The sequence below is a fragment of the Ambystoma mexicanum genome, chromosome 12 (assembly GCF_040938575.1).
Source record: "Ambystoma mexicanum isolate Mex_15411 chromosome 12, UKY_AmexF1_1, whole genome shotgun sequence".
In the NCBI taxonomy this organism is placed as follows: Eukaryota; Metazoa; Chordata; class Amphibia; order Caudata; family Ambystomatidae; genus Ambystoma; species Ambystoma mexicanum.
The window spans coordinates 155,574,911-155,599,115 of record NC_090936.1 but is presented as its reverse complement, the minus strand read 5'-3'; the positions used below and the strand labels follow the sequence as shown (position 1 = coordinate 155,599,115).

At 45.9% G+C, this 24,205-nt stretch overlaps 1 protein-coding gene across 1 annotated transcript in view; it reads right to left on the bottom strand.

Moving 5' to 3' along the window:
• The window catches only part of TTLL1 (TTL family tubulin polyglutamylase complex subunit L1), a 500,816-nt gene that overhangs the window by 433,837 nt on the left and 42,774 nt on the right, over positions 1-24,205 (bottom strand). Inside the window, exon 3 of the mRNA XM_069628218.1 lies at positions 5,663-5,871. Within this exon, the coding sequence (XP_069484319.1) occupies positions 5,663-5,871 (209 nt within the window). The remainder of the gene's footprint in view (positions 1-5,662; positions 5,872-24,205) is intronic.

The window sequence follows — 24,205 nt, the reverse complement described above, 5'->3', positions numbered from 1 at the left end:
TTAGCTTTTACCACACTTAATACTTCTGTGCTCTTTACCGAGAGAGACATGATCCAAGGCCCAGAAGACGGCATCGCCAATTGCAGCAGCAGAAATGCCTATGGACACAGTAACAACCTGTCTGTTCAGTCCATAACACATCGTGGGAACTATACACCGACCCAGGATTGGTCACTTCAGTCTGCAGCACGACCTATGTCAGTTCACATAATATGACGCACACACACACAGATCCATTCATGTTGTTGAATTGTTGCACTATGCTCAGTTCTGTTTCACAATATTAGGCTTGTAGTTAAATATTATGCATTAGCACTGAAGTGCAAATAGATTTTTGTGCACTTCACATGCAACACATGATTGTATCACAGCTGTATGTTTTGTCTCAAATGCAAACATCTAAAAGAAAAATAATTGTTAAAAATTGCTAAAAAGAAAATAGCAGTAAGAAAAAAACTGCCACAGAATAATGCAAGGAAGCAGTTCACCAACGTATTAGCACATGGAAACAGCAATAACATTGATTTGGCCAACTTCAGAAGGTCGACTTGCATGAAACTTTTTGTAAGATACATTTTTACCTGTATAATACCATCTACGTAATACTACGCTTTTGAAGCGTTTTGAAGGGCTGACTTATTCCAGCCACTGTTATAAATAATTGTTTCATACATGACTTATTGAATGTCAAACTGGCAAGTGGCAGGACTTTTTGCATTTCACTACCTCCTGCCCCACCATCTTTGATACTGCCACATCCTTTCCATGTAAAGTTGGCAAGCATCTCGAAGTTGTAATGCTCAGGTTTTCCGGAGGTTGTTAAATCTGTCTTTGTTCAACTCAAATCGCCTGAAATCTATGTTGCCATTTGTCTCCGAACCAGACCGTGCTGTGGTTGTGGGGACGATGGTAAACTCTAGACTCAACTGCTGTGGCTCGCTACTTTGGGGAGCACCAGACAGTTCGTTGCGACGACTTCAGGTAGCCCAAAATGGTGCCGTTAGACTGGTGTACAATCTGCCTAAAATGGCTTACATCTCTACACATCGACGAAGACAGCACTGGCTACCTGTCCGGCAAAGAATTTAATTTAGAACACTCTTTTATACACAAGTGCACTCAAGGAATTGCACCTAGATATCTGATTTATAAAATAAAGTTTTACCAGCCGTCCCTTGCGCTCTTCTGGCAACAATGTGCTGGAAGTTTCTTTATCTCATCGTCTCTCTCGGGGAGACCAATGCTTCTCTATTAGGGCCCCTCGCCTTTGGAATGCACTAGTGGAACTGCAGAATATTCCGTCCATTGCTCTTTTTCGAAAAAAATTGAAAACGTACTTATTTCCACGATTTATCGGTTTTTCCGTCTTTCCTGAATTGGGCTCAACATCTGCACCTACATGCAGTTTGCTATTTGGTTTCTTAAGGGATATGTGCGTTGCAAATCTCAAATCAAAACACATCAGTAAGCCCAGTCAACAGACCTAGATGATGGGCGAATTAGGTGTGCCTATACCAGCATGGGGGGAGCTGCCCTGATAGGGGGGCTATGCCGGCACTCCTCCATTACTGTGGCTGGACAATTATAATTGTTTTATTAGGTTTCAGTCGGGAAGGGAACCACAGAGGAAAGTTCTCTGTTGAGGTGTTGTAGCCCTCTGTTGACCTTTTTGAGTCTTTTTGTGGGCGTTTTCACCACCTACACCAGCAGATGTGCATATGTTGATGGGTTGGTATGGGGAGTTTAGGGGGGGTATGTTAATACTGATGCAAAACCAGGAAGCTGTACGAAGTTGTGAACCTGAAGTAAAAAAAAAAAAAACAATACAAATAACTGTGGGTCCTTTTGCGAAGTGGTCAGAGGGTGGGCGCCACATTCGTGGTGGTGCGGTTTTTAAAAATAATTGATTTAGTGTATTAATAGGTGGTTTTATAAAACAAAAAAGAAATGTTTGTTTAGGTTTTGCATAATCTCAAATGAATTTTACAGTAGAAATGATAAGCTTTTCCTTTATTTTCCATTGTGATCAATTTAATTGGATGTTACTGTAATTTAAGTGTTTGCGAAAGATTTGATTCGAGCAAAAACACAAATCTGTTGTATTTGACAAAACTAAAACTGAGCTATAATGGAAAAACAAGCATTGGCAAAGCCAACAGTTTTGGTGTATGCGGTGGTTTACTGTACTTAACATTTACAGACATGGTTCAAAAAAATATAATTGAGGTATCCACCATAGTAACGCCAGGCATACCTGAGGAAGTGCTGATTGGCACAGACTTCACCCTATTAAAAAAGTGTCAAGATCCATTAACCCAGGTCTTACAGAGGACAAAGCAAATTCTGTAAGGCATGTTGAATTGACCCTGGATTCAAAACAAGAAACCTGGAGGGGAGAATGGGAATTATTGTAAAGAGTGGACATATGGGACAGGGTCGGGGATGTGACCATGTCAAAAGAAGGGATGGTTAGAGGGAACCGGGTTCTAGACCCCCTTCCCCTTAAGTCCTCTCAGAGCCCCTGAACATGTGCATGGCTATTGGTACCACTGTTCCTGCTGCAATACCTACTTGTCAGCTTCTTCTCAGGTTTCTCCCATTTTTCAGAACCTCAACAGCTAGAATGCACCAGTGCACAACCAGGAAATCTGGAATGGAACCAGGGAAATGGAATCAAGACCATATGTTGCCTGCTCACCTTGGTCCACCAGGTTCCATTTGGGCACCTAAGTTGACCTGTCGTGCCTATTCCTCCTGGTCCATTGTCCTTAGGGGTTGGGATACCTGGCTTCATCTATCCCACCAGCTATAACATCTGACACCCTGGTACAGCGCTTGTCACTGTCCCTGCACCATGGAATTCTGTGGAGTCATAGTGGTGTAGGGAGTTGGTTCCTGGGAGAAACACCGGTGTACAGGCAGGTTTTTATATGCTGTATCATATCATTCCATGTTCCTATCCACTGGATTGCCGGGAGCCAGTTCCCACTCCACATCTGCTACCTGCTGGAAGCCTGGACCATCCAGAGAAGACCAAACCTAGTTCTAGTCAACACAAACATCTTCCTAGATCCACAGCCAAGCATCGATGTGAACAGATATATGACACAGGGGAGGTCCCAAACCACAGGGGAATAGCGTAGCCATAGATTGGCCAAGAGGAGCATGTGACATGGAGGGCCAATGGGAGCCGGGAGGAAGGTCACAACTGAATTGGCTGTGCTATAAAAAACATCTTTCACCCTCTTCTGTGCAGAAGAGGGTGAAAGATGTTCCGGTGAGGTCAGGTGGTGGACCAAGAGACCAGAAAGGAGTGTGTACTAGGTGGAGAAGGAGATTGAGGAGAAAGATGGAGCAGAGAGAGAGGAAAAGGATTGAGTCTGAGAGATGTCTGTCGAGAGAGAGAAAGAGAGAGAAAGAGAGAGAAAGAGAGAGAAAGAGAGAGAAAGAGAGAGAAAGAGAGAGAAAGAGAGAGAAAGAGAGAGAAAGAGAGAGAAAGAGAGAGAAAGAAAGAGAGAGAAAGAGAGAGAAAGAGAAAAAGAGAAAGAAAGAGAGAAAGAGAAAGAGACTTAACTGAAAGCTGAGAGTAATAAAAAAGGAGAATAGAGAAATGGGGATTTGTGATAGGGGAAAGGAGAGGCAGAAGGGTAAGAAGAGTAGAGGCAGGTGTAGTGGTGGGAGCAAGGAGTGTGGGAGAGAGAGTAAATATCAGGATGGAGTTGGAGAACAGAGACAGTAGAGGCAGAATGGAGAACAAGGAATAAGAACAGGGAAAGGAGCGGGGAGAGGGAAAAACGGAGGGTGAGAGAGAGGTAAGACCAATAACAAGGGTACATGGAGAAGTGGGGACCAGTTGGAGGGTGAAGATAGGAGAGGTGGGAGGGACCATTAAGAGCATGGGAAGGAGATTGGAAAGATAGGAGACGGAAGAGGGGAGTGGGGAGAGGGAGGATGCAATAGCTATGTTGGCATGAAGCAGGAGGAACTGCACTTTCAACTTCTTCAGGAATGGTGCAGCAACACCAGTCCACATGGAGGGAATGGGGAGGCTAAGACCGTAGCCACTGGCAGATAGAATTCCTTTAGATTCATAGATTGCATTTGCCTTAATGAGGAAAATCAGTTTTCTACTTCCCCCCCCCCCCGCCCCTGACCCCCAAAAAATGATGCAGCATTGTCTGCGTCTTGATGTATTCAGGCCATAAGCGTACATGTCAAAAAGAGAACTACTATTACATTACTTGATTTGTGTTTAAGGGCCAACCTCAGCTTTTTATTTACAGAATGTGCTAGCTATAATGAAATTATGGATGGCAAGAAAAATATATCTTTTTACATTTTAGCAAACCCCAGCAAAGATTTAGTGAGTTTATAAAATCTTGAAATAATCATGCCGCATGAAATGTGAAATAAGCCATTTCAGCTATGTCACACATGCCACAGCACCACACCACCCAGTACTAACGTTAAAATAAATATTTTTTAGCAGCCTTAAAATACTCCAGTCGAGCACAGCAACTGCTCTTTTACACCCAGAAAAATGGTTGTACTTCCAACTTTCAAAAGGCGTATGTAAAATATGTTTGCCTCAAGATTCCACCTGGACCCTGCCTCATAATTAATCCTTACAGCAGGATTTTAACAAATATTGCAGAAATTACAGAGAACATATCATGACTGTTTCAAGAAACATTCTGTACAGAAACTTTTACTTAAAGTGGCTCCAACACCCATCGTAATATAAAGATATTTTTTTCTGATTTTGCAGTTCACAGTACAAACATACCTCCACATTTTCATCAACCATTCAATGCTGGACCCAAATGTTGCAACTTTTTGGCAGATCGTATTAAAAGAAACAGAGTGGTCGATTAACTTGTCCTACTTAAGCCGTCCCCCACAAGAAAGCTTTTGAGTTCTAAGTAGGTAATGTACTACATCATCATTGTGCAAATCTTGTAAGTCAAGTCAATAATGTAAACACCTACAATATGCAACAAAGCTGATAGCAAAATTGAACTCTACGCAAGGTTTTCTGCAACAGAGATAAAATCTCCCACTTACAAAATGTTATTCTGCTACTACAGCCTCTGAATACTAGTTCCAACATCAATCAGCCCGGGATTACTGAGAATCTGGAAAACGGACAACTACCTGGGACGGCTTTGAACCTCTTCTCAGTCGGGGTTGTTGGAATATCCCTGTACCCAAAGTGTTAATAAAACCTTTGTTAGACAACTGTCATTCATAATGTAGCATTTTACATTGTTCCTGCCACGCTGCTGTGCCACATTGAAATGCTCCATGGTCCCCATTCTACTTAGAGAACATATAACACCTTAAATATGAATCAATACTAAATCATTAGGGCACTCATGGGGTTAAGCATCTAAGGTTTCAGGTCCCAAGAAAAACGTAAAGACTGATTTTCCTTTAGCTTGGAGCTGAACTGTTCACCCATGACTATGCAGTACATGCTTAAGTTTGTAAGTTCCAGCGACCGGAATATATAGAAAAGTGAAGACTAAAAACAGGGAACCCCAAAGGAAGTTAAAACATTGAAAATGTCCAAGAACATATGCTAGCCTCAATTTAATCAGTGTTTGTTTAACAAATTAATGAATACAACACCACCTGTGTGAAGTAAATAAGATATGTATACCCAAGTAAAGGTATTTTCCATTTTCATCTTTTTCGCCTAAAGGGCTTCCTTCTTTTTCCAGTTCTTTCCTGTATCGCTTAATGTTCTTCACCATTAAGTCCTTTCTTGTCAGTTCATAGTGGTTCGGGAAATGGTTAACAATCTGGTCATCAGAAAGCCGGTAACCAGTCTCTACACTGAAGACATTGCGAATGGTTTGTACGCTCATCCTGGAAAGGAAACAAACACCAGTTAAAAATCAGCAACTACTGCAAGCCATGTAAATAGAAAGGCACCTACTGGTGGCAAACATATCTTTATGGCTGCCGAACTACCAGATGGATAGAACATTCATATAACAATCACTTGGATTAAATATTGCACCTCATGGCGTTGATTAAACAATTGTCAATCCTGCCTAATAATATTACTTGTCATCACATTAGAAATATCTGTTGACACACAATGTACCCCATCCCATGTTAGGATACCGTGGATCTTGGCAAGCTGTCTCCTACACAGTTATATCTTTTTTTACCATCAACAGTACACCTTAAAGAAAACGAATTTCCCTTCTCAACTGTGCCAGTTGAGGTGACTGAATGGGTTTCCCAAGTAGGTGTTGCCAGAAAGCAGTCTGCACAAATAAGACCAACGGCCTCATTAAGAGGTTGGTGGTGCAGGAAACATTGGCAGGAATGCAGCGGTAATTCTGCTACTACTGCATTTCTGCACCGCCCAACTACAAGACTGGCAGTGAGGTGGAGGATTTACCTCCAGCACTTAGCTGGAGGCGAATCTGCCAACCTACTGACAGTTTTTGGCAAAATTACTGCGGCGGAGCTAACAGCCGCAGAAGTTCTGCCGAAAACCCCATGGAGTCCTATGGACTCCATAAACGGGCACTAACACCGGCATGCTGCCACTTGTAACCCGGCGGAAAGTTAATGGTAACAGAATTTGGCTATAGTTTGGCATATTTTCCAACAAACTCATAATAAAGCCCCAAGTGTTGACTATGGGGCATTTAACTAGTTATATTATGGTGAGCAGGTTCCCACTCCATAATATCAGGGAACTGAAAAGTGTAACTGCAGATGCTAAGTACGTTTTGTATACTTGTTTTAGCATCTGCACATCACCAAATAACTTTACACCTGGTCTTCAGATGCCTCTCCACTTTCATTATTCCTAAAATAAATTTTTGGTTCTGCCGAATGATATTTGACCTAGTGTCTGCGGCTTCAGTTTGTCTGATATTTTACAAATCCACTGTTGGGAAAGAGGACGGAATACGTTATTTTCAAGATGGCTTAACAGTGTATGGCAGAATTAAGGAAGAACATGGTGGGAGACTAGGCAGAGTAATGTGTAGTCTGAAGGAAGCGGGGGCTCACTCACAGTAGAGAAGACAATGGGCCTCATTACGAATCAGGCGGTAACCGTGCCGGAAATTCCGGCAGGTTACTGCCAGACTCGTATTACTATTCCGCCTCTGTGATTGCCGGAATCACCGGGGCATTACAACCCCGGTGACCCGGTAATTCCGGAGGCGGAATTCTGTTAATCCCCATTCCCACGGAGTCCCATAGGACTCCATAGGAATGGGGAAGTGGAAACACCGGCACCATGCTGTAATGGTGCCGGTGTTTCCATGTCCGCCTGCAGGCGGGTGGTGTTAAACCCGCCAGGTCAGACCTGGCGGAAGAGACACCTCCCGCATGCAGGACTCTTAATCAGCCTGTCCGGGAAAGAATGGTGGTGGCGGATTTACCACCAACGTTCTTTCCGGACCAGCTGACTTGTAGTGAGGCCCAATGACATTTCATGGAAAGGCAATAAGCTATCTAAGGTCTGTGTTGACTAGCAAGGATGTGAAGCTAAAAGAAAGCATGCTGAAAGCTATTGTAGTAATGGATAGACCCCTAACCTAGTAAGAGGGTATATCTCCTTCATGGATTAAATTGGGTGTCACTCAAAATATGGGGAACCTTAGATCACAGAGAGAATATTCGTAGCTTGTTTAAGGAGGTAATCTTCCAATGAGGTGAGGAATGTGAAGACGATGTTGGGGAAATTCAATTTGCCATTGCATATGTGCTTGTGCCGACCAGGCACTGGAGCCATTGATTGCAAAAACAACATTATGACCAATATCATCGATAATGAACTGAGGATTGACCTGGTGCAGGAGCAAGGTGGTGCCGAGAGGACTGTGGCATTTGCATTGAAACCACTTAAGAGGGACAAATAGGTAAGAGAGTTGCCAGGGGTCGAAATAATAACTTGGTGAGCAGGGGCTAAAGCAGCTCCTGGGAATCAAGTATCGCCCAGAAAGCAGGAGCTACCTGACAAGTTATTACATCACAAGTGACAAATCTAACTTCCACTCGATAATGTTTTGACTACTGTATATGACCAAATATGCTTTAATGCTTGGCTGTTGTGTCTTGACAGTCGTGTAGTCGAAGAGTCCTCTGTCCACAAGTGCCGCACAGAGAGAATCTAAGCCACTCTCTGTACAACCTTTGAGGCCACAGGTGGGAGATGTTCTTCCGGAACTGCGGAACTCGTGCAACCCCGAACCACTGTAAGGAAAACACCGGTTAAGTATTAAGCCAAAACAGCATCAACAACCAAACAACAAATAAGTGGAACGGTCTTACCAGGAGGTGTCTGTGGAGAATCAGTTGTACCTGTAGGGGAGGTTCCGAGACCCAATAAGGCTGTTCCTTTAGCAGTGTAGCGATCCCAGCAGTGTTGCAAGAGCGGGGCCCACCAGGTACCAGAATCCGCACAATGAAGGCAGAACGTAGTGGATAGGAATCCGAGAGGCAGTCCGTGGTCGTAGCAATGAATCCAAGAAGTAGAAACCAGAGACAAGGGTAATCCGATAGCAGTCCGTAGTGAAATCCGAGTCCAAAAATCCAGAAGTGACAAAAGACAAGAATAGCGCCGTACAGAAGTCCAAGAGAACAGCTGTGAAGCACCAAAGCCCTACGATGCAGCCGTTTAAATACTAGCGCTGCTATTTCCTCCCGGTCACATGAGCCTTGACCGCATCACGTGAGCGTAGGTTAGAAACACGCGAGCGGGAGGCGGTGGTCATGTGATGCGGAAGAAGCCGGTCTCGCAAGCGCCAGGGAAGACGCCACTGGAGCGGGCGTCTCCGCGAGCAAGAAGCATGCCGAACTCTGCGCTGTGGCACCCGGCGCCGTGGCACCTGAGGATTCGAGGAAAGCACATGCGAGTCTCGGAACCGCGCCAGAGGACGGGGGAACTGGAGGTACAGGGGCGGGAAATGGGAGCCTTAGAAGAACTGGAGGGAGAGTGAGTAGAGTGCTTGACAGAGCCCCCCCCCCAAAGGCCCACGACCCCGTGGGCATGAAGGATTGTCCCTATGGAAGCGTGCCACCAGACGGGGAGCCTGGACATCAGCAGCAGGGACCCAGGACCTCTCCTCAGGGCCATAGCCCGACCAATCCACGAGGTACTGGAGGCAACCCCTAGAGACACGGGAACCCAGAATGGCAGAGACCTCAAACACATCCGGGGAGGACAGAGACACCGGAGTGAAGCCGTGTGGGAGCGTGACAGGGCTTGAGCAGTGAAACATGGAAGACGGGGTGAAGCCGCCATGACCCTGGAAGTGCAAGACGATAGGGCACAGGGTTGCTAACACAGGTGACAACATAGGGACCCACAAAACGAGGCAGTAGCTTGCGGCAACACACCAACCGCAAGTGACGGGTGGACAACCAAACACGGGACCCCACAGAATACAACGGGGCCATCACCCGTTTCCTATGCCTGCGCCTTCATGGACGCCTGAGCCTCAACAAGATGAGTCGACACCTGGGCGTGGATGGAGGCCAGGTCCCTAACACCCGCAAGGGCAGCCGGATTGACTGAGGGAGGCAGATCTGTGAAAGGTAAAACACGAGGATGCTGACCATAGAGCACATAGAACGGGGAGAAACCAGTGGAGGAATGCACAGCGTTGTTGTACGCAAATTCCGCGAGATGCAACATGTTTAAGCAAGACCACTGCATCTGTAAGGTCAGACAACGCAGGTACTGCTCCAGCGTCAGGTTAAGCCTTTCGGTCTGGCCGTCCGTCTCCGGATGGTTATGAGGAGGAGAAGCGGACGTCCATACTGAGTAGCTTGGTCAGGGCCCGCCAAAAGCGTGACGTAAATTGGGAACCTCTATCCGAGATGAGAACCGAAGGAAGCCCAAAAAGACAGAACACATTCTCGAAGAACAGTCGGGCCAGTGTAGGTGCAGAGGGGATGCCCTTACAAGGGATAAAGCGAGCCATCTTAGAAAAAGAGTCGATGACTACCCACAAGGTATCAAAGCCCCGGATCCGGGGTAAGTCAGTAACGAAGTCCATGGTCAAAGTGTGCCATGGTTTGGGAAGGACAGGTAAAGGAAGCAGAAGACCCACGGGGCGACCCCTATGATGCTTACTCTGTGTGCAAACAGCACATGCGTTGACGTATGACTCAACATCTCTCTTCATGAACGGCCACCAGCACCACCTTCTCAACAACTCCAAAGTGCGTTTCTGACCGGGATGTCCATAAACCGAAGCGTCGTGGGACCACTCCAAGGCCATGTTGCGGGTGTCTACCGTGGGCAGGAATAGTCGATCAGAAACAAAGGGAAGACCGGCGTGAACCACTAAATCCGAATCGGACAACTGATCTGGGTGTAAGGTAACCCAGTACCGTATTGTGTCAAGCAAGGGCAAAGTCGGAGTACACAAACAAACCACCTTACCGACATCTAGAAGAGTATCTGCAAACGTCGGCAAGGCCACCCCCCGCCCCCCAGTGGAACGCGACAAGGCATCAGCTTTGCCATGGATAGGACCTGGGCGATGTTTGATAACAAAATCAAAGGCCGCAAAGAAGAGATGCCACCTGACCTGTCTGCTGTTGATACATTTCAGGGACGCTAGGTCTTGGAGATTCTGGTGATCGGAATAAACCGTGATACGGTGCTTGGCCCCAAGAGATGGTGTCTCCAAACGCGGAATGCGTCCATGACCGCCCATAGTTCTTTTTCGGTCACGGTATAGTGGGACTCGGCGTCTGTGAACTTACGAGAATGGAAGGCCACGGGGTGAAGACGACCAGAGGTAGGAAAAGTCTGTGATAATACAGCACCTAGGGCAAAGGATGAGGCATCAGCCTCCACTATGAACGGCAGTTCGGGATCTGGGTGCTGTAGAATAGGGGCGGTAGTGAACGCCGTCTTTAAGGCCTCAAATGCTCGTTGTTGTGTCTCCGTCCACAAGAATGGATAGCGAGGGCTAGTTAGAGAGGTAAGAGGAGCCACCAGTGATGAGAATCCAGAGATAAACCGCCTGTAAAAGTTAGCAAAACCAAGGAAAGACTGGAGAGCCTTCAGGGAATCGGGGACCGGCCAGTCCAACACCGCTCGAACTTTGGAGGTATTCATGGCTAACCCTCCAGACGAGATGTGAAAACCAAGGAACACTACGGAGTCGGCATGGAACTGACACTTCTCGGGTTTGGCAAACAAGGAGTGGCTTCGTAGGCGGGAAAGCATTTCCCTAACGTGTTGTACGTGCTCCTTCATGGTCTGGCAGAATATCAAGATGGCATCTAAATAGACCACAACGAACACGTCCAGGATATCAGAGAAGATGTCATTCATGAACCTCTGGAACGTGGCCGGAGCATTGCACAAACCGAACGGCATGACCGTATATTCGTACAAGCCATAGCGAGTACAAAAAGCGGTCTTCCATTCGTCTCCGGGATGCACACGGACTAGATAGGCACCGCGGAGGTCCAATTTAGTGAAAACCGTGGCGTGTGTGAGGCGGTCCACCAGGGGCGTGATTAGTGGGATGGGATAGCGGTCTTTCTTCGTGATGGCATTGAGCCGACGATAGTCCACACAAGGCCGTAAGTCACCTTCCTTCTTGGGGACAAAGAAAATGGGGCTAGCCGCCGGGGAAGTGGAAGGACGTATCTGGCCCAAACGGAGGGACTTCTGAATGTACTCTTTGAGGGCCAGGTCTTCAGTAGGGGAAAGGGAATAGATACGGCCTGTGGGAATCGCACTGTCCGGAACCAGATCTATCGGGCAGTCGTACGGACGATGCGGCGGTAGGACTTCCGATGAACCATGGTCAAACACTCCCATGAAATCTTGGTATTGAGCTGGAATGAGTGTGGAGACCAATCCAACTGTGTGGTGTTCTGTAGAGGGAATAGTGGCCTCTTCTAGGGTTAACTGAGCTATGATTCCCAACGCTTGAGCGGGTGTATCGATGCTAGTGGTTGCTGCTAGACAATAGTGTTGACAGAGATCGGATTCAAAATGCACCAAACCCACTTTCCAATTAATTAAGGGATTGTGCTCGCGTAGCCAGGGTATCTCCATTATTACACCGAACTGGAGCATCAAGATGAGATTGAAACTCAAGGTTTCCTTATGTATGGCTTGTATGGTCAGGAGCATTGGGGCGGTCTGTTTGATGGGCCCAGATACTAGAGACGTACCATCGACTGCCTGCACTGGATCCGGCCTGGTTTTGGCTAGAAGAGGTAGGTTTAGGGTTTGAGCAAGCGTGATATCCATGTAGTTACCTGTGGCCCCGGAATCTATGATAATAGTGAGTGGATGAGAGACATCAGGCGTGGGTTGCAGAAAGGCCTGTACATAAACGGGCCTGATGCGACCAAAGGCAAACACAGGGTTCGGGGTATGACAAGGAGCGCTCGATCCAGTCCCCGAGTCTAGGGTCAAGCACTCCGAAAACCCCAAGGTTCAAGCTTTGAGCGACGGGGACATTCCTACACATAATGGCCAGTTAGGCCGCAATAATAGCATGCATTGTCCACCCTCCTACGTTCCCTTTCTATAGGTGTGATCGGACTCCTGATGCCCCCAATCTGCATGGGTTCGGGACTGGTGCCAGAGGGGGGAGAGGTGGAAGGAGATGGGGCATTTGTGTGCACAAAACCAGCCTCAGCCCTGCGTTCATAACATCTGGCGTCCAGTTGCAGGGTTAGGTCTACTAGATCTTGGTAAGAGGTCGGTAAGGAGGGAACAAGCACAAGGGCATCCTTCATAGCGTTGTTTAGGCCTCGATAATGTACAACAGCCTGTTTTGCTTTGGCCAGGATGTTTCGGCAGCAAGCTGGTTGAACTTAGTGATGTATTGGATTAGGGACGCCCTACCCTGCCCCAGATCCAGGAGTTCCAGGTCTCGGGACTGAACTTTATGACGGGTGTCGAACACTCGGGACATTTCCGTAACCAGTAAATCAAAGTCGTAAAGGGCTGGATTGTTGTTTTCTAGGAGTGGGTTAGCCCAGGCAGCGGCCGTACCTGCTAGATGCGAGAGAGTAAAGGCTACCTTGGTGGTGGAGTCCGGAAAGGCCAGGGGCCTGCACAAAAAATGCAACTTCCATTGGTTCAGGAAAGTTCTAAACTTGCTGGGATCCCCATGATAACTCTCGGGGGCGGCCAAGGGAAAAGGAGAGGGGAGTACCACGGGAATGGGGTTAGGAGTGGGTGGAACAGGAGGCTGGACAGGCGGAGGGGTTGGTGGCAAATCCCCAAATTCAGCTTCCGGGGGTAAGGGGTGTCTAGAACTCAATGTTATCTAAACGTTGGTGAATGGCAGCATTTGCTGCGGCCATGTCTGCACGTAACACGGTTATTGCCTGAACCATAGTGGTCAAGGGGTCATCTGCAGCTCCCTCCATAGGCTACACGACAGGATGGCTCCACAGACTGTTGTGTCTTAACTGTCGTGTAGTCCAAGAGTCCTCTGCCCACAAGTGCTGCACAGAGAGAATCTAAGCCACTCTCTGTACAACCTTTGAGGCCACAGGTGGGAGATGTTCTTCCGGAACTGCGGAACTCGTGGAACCCCGAACCACTGTAAGGAAAACACTGGTTAAGTATTAAGCCAAAACAGCATCAACAACCAATCAACAAATAAGTGGAACGGTCTTACCAGGAGGTGTCTGTGGAGAATCAGTTGTACCTATAGGGGAGGTTCCGAGACCCAACAAGGCTGTTTCTTTAGCAGTGTAGGGATCCCAGCAGTGTTGCAAGAGCCGGGCCCACCGGGTACCAGAATCCGCACAATGAAGGCGGAACGTAGTGGTAGGAATCAGAGAGGCAGTCCGTGGTCGTAGCAATGAATCCAAGAAGTAGAAACCAGAGCCAAGGGTAATCCGATAGCAGTCTGTAGTGAAATCCGAGTCCAAAAATCCAAAGTGACAAAAGACAAGAATAGCGCCGTACAGAAGTCCAAGAGAACAGCTGTGAAGCACCAAAGCCCTACGATGCAGCCGTTTAAATACTAGCGCTGCCATTTCCTCCCGGTCACATGAGCCTTGACCGCATCACGTGAGCGCAGGTTAGAAACGCACGAGCGGGAGGCGGTGGTCATGTGACGCGGAAGAAGCCGGTCTCGCAAGCGCCAGGGAAGACGCCAATGGAGCGGGCGTCTCCGCGAGCAAGCAGCATGCCGAACTCTGCGCTGTGGCACCCGGCGCCGTGGCACCTGAGGATTCGAGGAAAGCACATGTGAGTCTCGGAACCGGGCCAGAGGAAGGGGGGAACTGGAGGTACATGGGTGGGAAATGGGAGCCCTAGAAGAACTGGAGGGAGAGTGAGTGGAGTGCGTGACATTGGCCTATTGCTCCTTTATTTACATTTCTAAACACCCACAGTTAGTGTCAGGTAGGTTGTCTGGGACCAGTTTGCCAAAGGAGGCACAAGGAGCTCCTAGTATCTGTTGCTGTCAAGCTAACCATGCTCCTCTTGGCTACAAGAAGAAGCTAAATAGCACCCACCTCCTGGCAATTTCAAACCCTGGTTGTGTTTGGGCAGTGAACAATTTTCAGACCTTTCTGTGAGGTACTAAATTTATCATATGGACAGATCACAAGCCTTTTGTAAGCGTATTCAGCAAAAAAGATCTAGGCATATTAATTACTTAGTAAACCGTTTACACGACAAAGTATGTGTTGGTGATTAGCAATCGTTTCTCCAAAACAGAAGTTAAAATTGCAGAAATTATGAAAGCAGATAGTAAGGAAGCCATTTGCCTCCTTGCATAGATCTTTCCAAGAGTGTGGTATGAATGTCTGAACCTTACCGATAACAGGGCTCTATTGTTATTGTGGGATGAGGATTTTTTCCAGAGACAATGGACTCAACCATCACAAAACCTCATTATCACCAAGCGATTAAAGGTATTGTTGAAAGATTCAACCAAGTCATAATAGACCATATTATATTAGTGCCTCTAGCTGTAAGAAGTGGGAGGATTAGATTCAACAAAATGTGTAACACTGTTCATTCCTTTCGAGGTACTCAGGAGGAGGAAGCCTAACACCAAAGCTTGTTCGGGAGTTTTGAGAGGATTAAGTGTAGATTGGGATGATGTGGTAATTGATCATCATCAAATAACTTTATTCGGCCATGAGGCAATCACAGTACATCCTAATACAAAAGATCCCTCATCTGCACTATGAACAGGAGAGACAACCAGACACAGTGATGTAACCCCGCCGCCCCCTTCATTTTCACCGTTGACTCTTTTGGATTCCATTGCCATGGCCCACAAAGATGCCCACAAGAACCTGACTGATAGCAAACAACGCTACAAGCGTCAAGCTGATGTTCATAGCAGAGCGGTTCCTGGATGGAAGGCGGGTTACCAAGTCTGCCTATCCACTAAACAACTCCCAAGATGGGTACATCCATCTAAGCTTTCTCCGAGCCATCAAGGAACAAATCAATCCTGTTGCATTCAAATTGACACTACCCAAAAGTCTCCAACGAATCATCCCGTATTCCATGCCTCTTTGTTACAATCTTATAGCCTGGATCCCTACTCAAGAAAGATAAATCAACAAAGACAAGGGAAAGACCCTTCCTCTGTGGAATACGAGGTCGCAGATATACAAGATTCTAGGTATCGCAAGGGCAGACTCCAATACTTGGTTCAGTGGAAAGGATACTGTGCAGCAGAAGACTCATGGGAACCTGTTACACACATCAAGGCTTCCAGGTTGATCCGACAGTTCCATTGTCTGCACCCAAGAAAACCCGGATCTCCTACCCAGAAGAAGGGGCATATTGTCATGAATATGCATTCATGGAAGCTTTGGCCCAAATGGAAGCGCCGCCATAGATATCCCGTAACATTTTCCTAATAAAGTACATTCACTGACTAGCTTTCGTTCTATCAAGTGATTACTATATCCATTGCTCGCTCCGCCCTCTTCCTCGCATTACAACCCTAGTTATTCCTCTTTGGGTACTGATGCTGTTTTCTGGTTCCTCCGTTCCTTCTTTCCCCTTCTGGCCTGCCTTGCCGGATATTCTGCCTACTTTTGCTGCCTCCTGCTGTTCTTCTTTTGATCCTCGCTACCTCTCCTGCTTGGCTTACCTTGTTCCACGCTACATCCTCTGTAGACATAGTGAGCACGGAGCTGACAAGAGATCAGGCAGTCTACTGCTCCAATGGACCTCATTGAATCCTGCTCGACTGTTGCTGTCATCAGCAGGGTTTTTTTTTTTTACGCCTCACAGCTTTTTCCCTGCAAAACTGGCTGATTCCAGGAGGTTTGCCTATGAGCCCCTTTGTTACCATCCTCAGGGCATAGTGGCGACCTCCCGGAACAGGCCCCATCTCTTCGACAAGAAGGGATCCTCGAAGCAGCGATCTGAGGATGCCAAATCAAGCCACTCAGACCCGTCCGCCTCATACTGCTCAGGTGAGAGCGAAGGAGAGTGGTGTCAATTGTGAGAAAATGAGCAATGCAGGAACTGTGTTAAAGAAAGGCCATAGTGATCCCAACGGAGGGAGGCACATTTTTACAAGGAGGATACGAACCTGGCGGGGGAAGATCCTAGGGGCGTAGAGCAATCACCCAGGTGCAAGACCACAGAGAACTTTGGTTTGTAAAATTATTAAGGAATCAAGAGTATTACACAGGGGAATAGCAGGTCGACAAGAGCGAACCCGGTCGAGAGTTGTCCGCAGCGGGGAGTTGTTTAAAAGACATTTTGAATATGACAACCATTATTTGAAAGGCCGTAGTGAACCAGACAGAGGGAGGCCAACGTTGAAAGAGTGAGCCGAGCCCGATGGAGGGAGATCTCAATCACACAAGGTACAAGAGTAACAAAGCAACTTTCCGTTTGTCTGTTTCTTTCTTTGAATCAGCCAGCCTTCTAATGTAAGAGGCTTTTGCAAGAAGGAGACTTAATCTCTGAAGGTTTTTGATATCGTTGAACTGAACTGTGAACCTCGTGCTGACGAGGCCAAGGAGCGCGCTGTGTTCGAGAGTGCAGTCTTGTCCTGTGCTTCCAACGTGGGGGAAGGGAAACACCAATCCCATCCCGACTTATTTTGTGAACACTTCTTTCTTTTTATCCCACACTCTTTTTGTAATTTAGTAGTAAGGATTGGCAATCGGTTTTTTTGAATAGGGCCTTTTTGTTTGACAAGATGCCACTAGGACGCCCTTATTATTATTTGATGGTCGTAGCATGCTCCCATCTTAGATTTAGGTTTAGATTAGGCGTTTACCTCACCCATTATAAAGTTCAATAAACACCCTTGAACTGTGATCACTTGTGGCTGTCTTTACTGTTTCACCATGAGTTCCTTCTCAGGTGACTAACGGTTCGCCCCGGATCGCCATCAGCCGGGCTCAGATCCTTTCTCCTTTGCATTTAGACTCCCTCAACCAGACTCAGACCAATGGCAGTTCGCATTAAATTATCGAAGACTTTTGAATGTGCACAGGATTTAGCTTATCCCGTTACAGACCCACTTTGATCTCAAAATCCCCTTTGAACAGTTGCCAATCAGTTGGATACCGAACAGAGACCTTCGAATGAGCACCCGCGTGGTGCCGGACCACTCGGTCTACGGTATCTTGCTTGGCCTCCCAAAGTTCAATCACTCTTCTGGTTTTCAATTTTATTCATTTCGCTCGTCACATACGTCTCAAACACTGTTCTCTTTAGATTTCTTCATAAAATATTGTCGCTTGCAACCTTGGTTCTAACACAGGCTGGCTTGGCATCAGTCTCTCCAACTGTGCTGTCTTTACTAGCGCTGCTTTGTTGTAGGAGACAAGGACAGTACCACAATGGCAAATGCTTCTCCCCGCCTTGGTTATCGATGCAGGACAGCCCCGAGTACCTCCAATACACAATGCAGGTTTGTTCAGCGTTCGTTCCTGGTCTTAGGTTTCTTACTTTCCAAGGTTCCCGAAAGTAACAGTCTGAAAAGGTCAAGCGCACTTCTCCCCTTGCAACCCACTCTGGTCTCGCCGTCTTTCTCCTCGTAATAAACTGCCATCTTGGAACTGCTGTTTCCTCATGTGCTTTGCCTTGCTGAGTGTGTTTTTGTGCTCCGCCTTTTATTCGTGTAGGGAAGTGTGATGGAAGTCAGGTGTTTAATGATCAGCAATGGCATGACGCTGCTGACCATTGTATTGGGACATGTCAAGTATACGGTTCTAGCAGTGCCCCAGATACGGTTTTGGAGTGAGTATTTTACTCCCAATTTTTAGAATGAGAGAGTAAAAACGATTTTCCTCCTTCGCAAGAGAGTTAAAAGTGTCTGACAACTATCCAATTTGTGCGTAAACTTAAAACTTTGTTCGAAAACACAAGTGACAAAACAGCTGTATTTCAAAGTGATTCTAAATAATGTATTGCACCTGTGGAAAACATTTTCCCCATGCAAGAACCTTGTAGATGCATACTACCCAGCTTTATCTTCATGATACTTGGGCACAAACTGTTGAGAGTTACTACAGATGCAGGCCACCAGGGGGCGCAGGCAAAAAGACTGCCTGAACGCAAAGCTCGTTCCCAGCCTCAAACTTAATATGGAGTTATGGTGAATAGCGGTCCCTAACCAGCTTTGGGGAGTTGTGCTCCTGATGACGGAACGTGCAGTCCCCCAGGAGGACTTTGCGCTGCCCCGGGGCTCGGGCTTGGTTGTCTGAGCCCCGGACTGGTATCTGACGGCCTCCTACAGTGCGGGAACCGTTGTGCAGTTACCCGCATCCCGGCCCGGCTCTGGAGGGCGGGACGTGCCGGGCTAGGGCAGCGGGTGCAGAGGTCTCTCCTGCCGTGGTGGAGGTCGAGGAGCGGCGGCCCAAGCGGGACCCTGGAGTAGCGGCAGGTGAAAGCGGAGACTCTCCCTCCCCGCCAACAGAGTTACAGTCCACTGGCAAGGCCAACGCGGGTGCAGCGCCTTGCCGGTGTGGGCTGGTGAAGAAAAGGCTGCTGACCGCGGCCAGTTAGAGACCAGGCCACCGGGTGAAGTGCATCAGGTGAGGAGCCGGAGGGGATCCAGACTATTCAGAAGGGTGGCTGACGTGGCCACCCCCGCATGAGAAGTCAGGAGGAAGCCTGCAACCAGCGGCGCCCCCGCGGCAGGGCGCTCCTGGGCAATGTGCAGTGGCGCACCGAGGAGCAGACCTGAGATCACCTTTGCCCTCCGGCCCCCCCCCTTAACACCCCCACCACCTAAAGAGGGGAAAGCATCCCGGGGGCAACGCATTGAGCAAACAGTTGAGTGGAGAGGGCCAGGGCCTGAGGGAGGGAGACCCTGAGGCCCTGCACCACCACATAGACTGGCAGGGGTGTGGAATAATACACAAAAAGACACCAATTGCTGAAACCAACACCCAGAAGGGGAATAACAGCCCCTGGAGGCTGAGGAGTGGGTCTTCCCACACATTATATTCGGAAATGTTCAGTAAGTGCGAGGAGCATATCTTGTGGCTTAAGTCACCCTGAATGAGTTGTCAAAACAGAGAAATAGCTACACAATGGTTAGTGTGGAGAGACATGGTCCGATATTTAAACTCTGAATTGCAAAAGGAGATGCTAAATTTAATTGGTATAACCCATATGTTAAGGGGTCCAGGTGGGCCGCATTGGCTTGTGGGCATTCGCATTGGTTGGCGTTTAGACCACTTGTTTTATTTGCAGATGCTCCGGTGTGTGAGGAGGACATCTTATTGTTTTAGTACCTCCACGCGATTTGTCAAAGCAGTGATAACGGCTACAAATGGTTAGAATCTAGATAACTAGATCCAATATTTGTATGCTTCAATTAAATTGGTGATGTTGAGATTTATTTGTAAACCCATATGTTGGGTGTCCTAATGGGTAGCATTGACTATAGGCTAAGAGGAAAGATTTGGCCACTTAGACCATAGTAATGACTACCAATGGAGCTGTTGTACCCCGTGCATGCACATGGGTGTGTTGGAGACACTGGTCTAGTGTGCACTTGCTCAAGCGCATTGGTTAGTTTAAAACATGTTTTAGAGACAGATGCTGATTAAGTGCGAGAAGCACATCTTGATTGCTCGAGTCCCTCTACCCGCTGGGTATCGGAGTTAGATGATACGCCAAATTAGAGAGAGTGGTTACAATGAGTTATTCTGTCAATGACTAAATAAACCTGATATTTGTCCGCTTTAGTTCAGTTAGAGATGTTTAAATATATTTGTATATACCCATAAGTTAGGTGTCCAATTGGGCAGCATTCCCTCCCCAATTGTCCTTGGGGAAACATATGTTTAATTCATGCTATTCTTTTGTAATCATTTATGCTATAGATTTTACAGAAATGCATTCAATTCATGTTCCTTGTTTAAACCATTCATAATACATCTAAATCTGCAGATCATTCTTGGTTCTTGTTGTTTCAGTTTCCGTTCCCAGTTCCCGCCCCTGGTTCCACATACGACAGTTTGAAGTCCCACAAATTTGATTTTCTTTTAGTCATCAAGTTGATGATTCGCTTGCCAATGGGTCGCCAATGGGAGCTTCTGGTTCTGTGAGCTTATTGTTTTCAGAAGTTCCCAGATTCTTGTCTGAAGCTCTCTTATTTTACTTCCTATGTACATTTTTTCACATATGCAAATTATCGTATATATTACATATTTGGTACAGCAATTAATATGTTCATTAATGGTGAAGTATTTGCAATTTTTGAAAGTTGTAGTTTAGGTTCTTTCAGCATACCCACACACAGAGCGAGTTCCACATTTGGTAAAACCAATTGGTCTTGCTGGACTCAACAACTGTTTGCCTCATTCTCGTTTTTGGCCATATTTGATGGGCGTAGGATGGTGCGAAGTATTGGTGCTCTACTGAATGATAGTGTTGGGTATGGTCCGAGGTCTGATTTTATATCCTCATCCATACGTAATAACGACCAATGTTCTTTTAGGATCATTTGTATCTGATAACTGTCTTCATTGTATCTGGCTACAAATCTGATAGTTTTCTCCTCTCGTTGTGCCTTTTGATTGGGTATTAATAGTGGTTGTCTTTACAAGGCAGTAGTTTCTTCTTTTGTCTTAAACTACCTGTTTTGTAGCCTCCGTCTTTGAATCTTTGTTCCAAAAGTTCATTCTTTGTAAAAGGCCTCAGTTGTGTTGCAGTTTTGTCTGGCTCTAATGTATTTGCCTTTCGGGATATAAGTGATAACTGATCTTCTATGATAGCTGGTTGCATATAATACAGAGTTCACTTCTGTTGGCTTATGGTACGTTTGTGTAGTCAGTTTGTTATTTGCGACTTTGATGGTAAGGTCTAGGTTTTTCAGTTGTGTGGCGATGATATGGTTGGTTAGCTCGATTCCAAAATAATTTGTGTTAAGGTATTGTACAAACATCTTCAGTTGGTCTTCATTGACCTGCCTGATGAGTATTACATCATCTATGTAATGGTACCTTTTTATGATATTCCTTATAAACATTGTATTGCTGAGGGCATGTTTATGTTCCCATAGGTGCATGAAGCAGTTTGCCAGTAAGGGGCCATAGCTTGCTCCCATCGCCATCTCTCTGGTTTGCTGGTAATACTCCTTGTTAAAAAGAAAAATGTTGTTGGATAAAGAGAAATTCAAAACATCTTTTGCCATTTTCAAATGGGTAAAGTATGAGGCCGATTTGCTTGAGAATAGAAAGTCAATGCTTTCTAATGCCAACTTATGGTCCATTGAGGTGTAAAGAGCCTAGACACCCAGGGTTGCAAGGGGGAAAACATAAATGAAGAAATCGGATTTGTTCCAATATTTGTAATGTATGCATGGAGTCCCTTAGGTATAATGATATTGTTGGGTTGGATCATGTTATTCATATATTTGGCTAGGGGTTCTGTTATTCCACCTATGCCACTCATTATTGGTCTGCCACTGGGGACATCAATGTATGCCTTGTGTATCTTGTGTAAAAAATATACGGTTGGCATTATTGGGTGGGTCACTGATTTGTACTGGTGTTCTGCATCAGTTAGCAAACCCTTGTTTGCATATTCTTTCAGCATTACGTTGTGATCTCTTAGGATGGGTTGGATCGGATTATTAGTTAGTTTAGTATATCCTCCGGGGGTGTAAAGGTGTGTGTTCGCCATTTGGGTTTAATCTTTGTTGTCCATCAGAACAATATTACCACCTTTATCTGCTTCTTTAATCATAAATTGAGTATCTTCCTTAAGTTTACGTAGGCCTTCCAGTTAATATTTGTTCAGATTCTGCATGTTTTCCACTTTGAGCTGTTTTGAATCTTCTAGCTTGTGGAGATCTAATGTCACTACTTGCTGGAAAGTATCATTAACATTCTATGCAAATAGTTGTGGTGCGTTTGAGTTCTGGTATTTGTATGGGCACTTCTTCAATATCTAGGTGTGCCATTAGTAGTTCTTTGCTAGTCAGGGTTTCTTCATCTAAGGTTTGTTAATAGATGTGTGTCATGTAGGTTTCCTAGTGTGGTAGTTCTAGGAATCATCTTGGCGATCATTTTTTTGTACATAGTAGGTTTGGTTGCAAAGTAATTATTTTTAATTTGAACCTACAGGTACATTTATACCAGTCTATTTGTAGGTCCACAAAATTGTTGCAACTTGCTGGTGAAAAAGACAATCCTTTATTAAGTAAATTCCTTTCCATTGTTGTTAGTTGTCTTGTAGATAGGTTCATAAGTCTGGGAGATGTCCTGTCCTGCAAGTGCAATCTTGTTGGCCATTTTCCCCATTTCTTTTTCCAAGTCGTTGCTTGTGTTTACGAGCCCTCCTGCCTCTCCTTCATTTGTTCCTGTTGCAGTATTTGTTAGGGGTTCCGAGAAGTGGACATGTTTTGCCATTTTTGTATTCAAGCAATTTGCCTTCTTGTGTTGTTGCATTTGTTCTAAAAAATACATCTTAGTAGCTGTTGGGTCTAGGTTAATGGTTGATCAACCAGATATGGGGAGTACACTTTCTGCTTCCAGGTTTGCGGGGGGAGCGGTTTGGTGTACTTTCCCGTGATTTAGTACTTGTTTGGTCGTATTTGGACTGATAAGTAAAGACTCAATCCTCCCTGCAGTCTCGATCATCTCTGAAAAATGTATGTAATTTTCTCATTTTAACCTTGGCCGGATGCATTTCGGTGCATCATAAGTGTCAATTTCAGCCTTAATTTAATTGATTTGGGTTACCAATCTGCCATTCATTCGATCTGCATGTTCTATTAGTAGTAGTATCATGGTTGTTGCGCTATGTACTAGGTTTTCTTCCCATTGTTGTGCCAGATCTGTGTCTCTTGTATCTTCAAAGTCTGGGAATATCAAATTTCGTAGTCCCCTTGGTATTTTGTTTTGGTCTTCATATTGTTGCATACTTTTCCCCCAGATTTGTTGATTTCCTTTGAGGATAGTTTCGCTAATTTCATGAATGTCTGCCTAGGTCTTCTTTTGGATAAGTTACATTTCTAAATGCATGGTCTGTTGAGCCTCTGGGTGCGAAAAGGGCCCGTATGTCATCTGTACGAGATATAATGGCGGAATATCTTCTATCTCAAGAGTGTGTGTGCATGCAGTCCCTAAAGATTTTGTACATACAAAGTAGGCACTAGGTTTTGGACTCCAGTTGTGCTTCACTCTGTTTTTATACTCTTGTTTAAGAATGGGTTGCTTGTGTCTAGCGGCATGGTGACCGGTGAGTAGAGGTGCTACCCACACCTCTTTGGCAAGAGAATTTGTCTAAACCCGGTTACCTTGCGCTATTACATAAAATGATTGATATCTCCACAAAACGTTTTGACTTTGATGTGGTTTTAATTAGTGTTTACAGACCCATGATCCAACAGGATGTGGAGTCATCAATCCAAACTTAGGTAAGGCCATAAGCAAATCACAACTACTCTATTTTCGCATCGACACAAACTTTTTCTAAAAACACACGCCTAAACTATCCTGGAACTCACTTTGTACAACTTTTTCCTTCCTTCCCTTTCCTCCTTTTTCTTCCATTGGGACTGTGCTATCTTTAACATGGACATCATCTAAGCAACACATATGCCTATGACCCCTTTTTCCAATTGATGTAATCTGTATGCTAAACATGGCTGTAAAACGCAATCGTTTCTTGAAACACGATTTAGCGTATGAATTTCATATTTTGATACTCACCTTTATCACGATCACTTAATGTCACAATGGTCACTTATGTATATGTACCAGCCTTGCT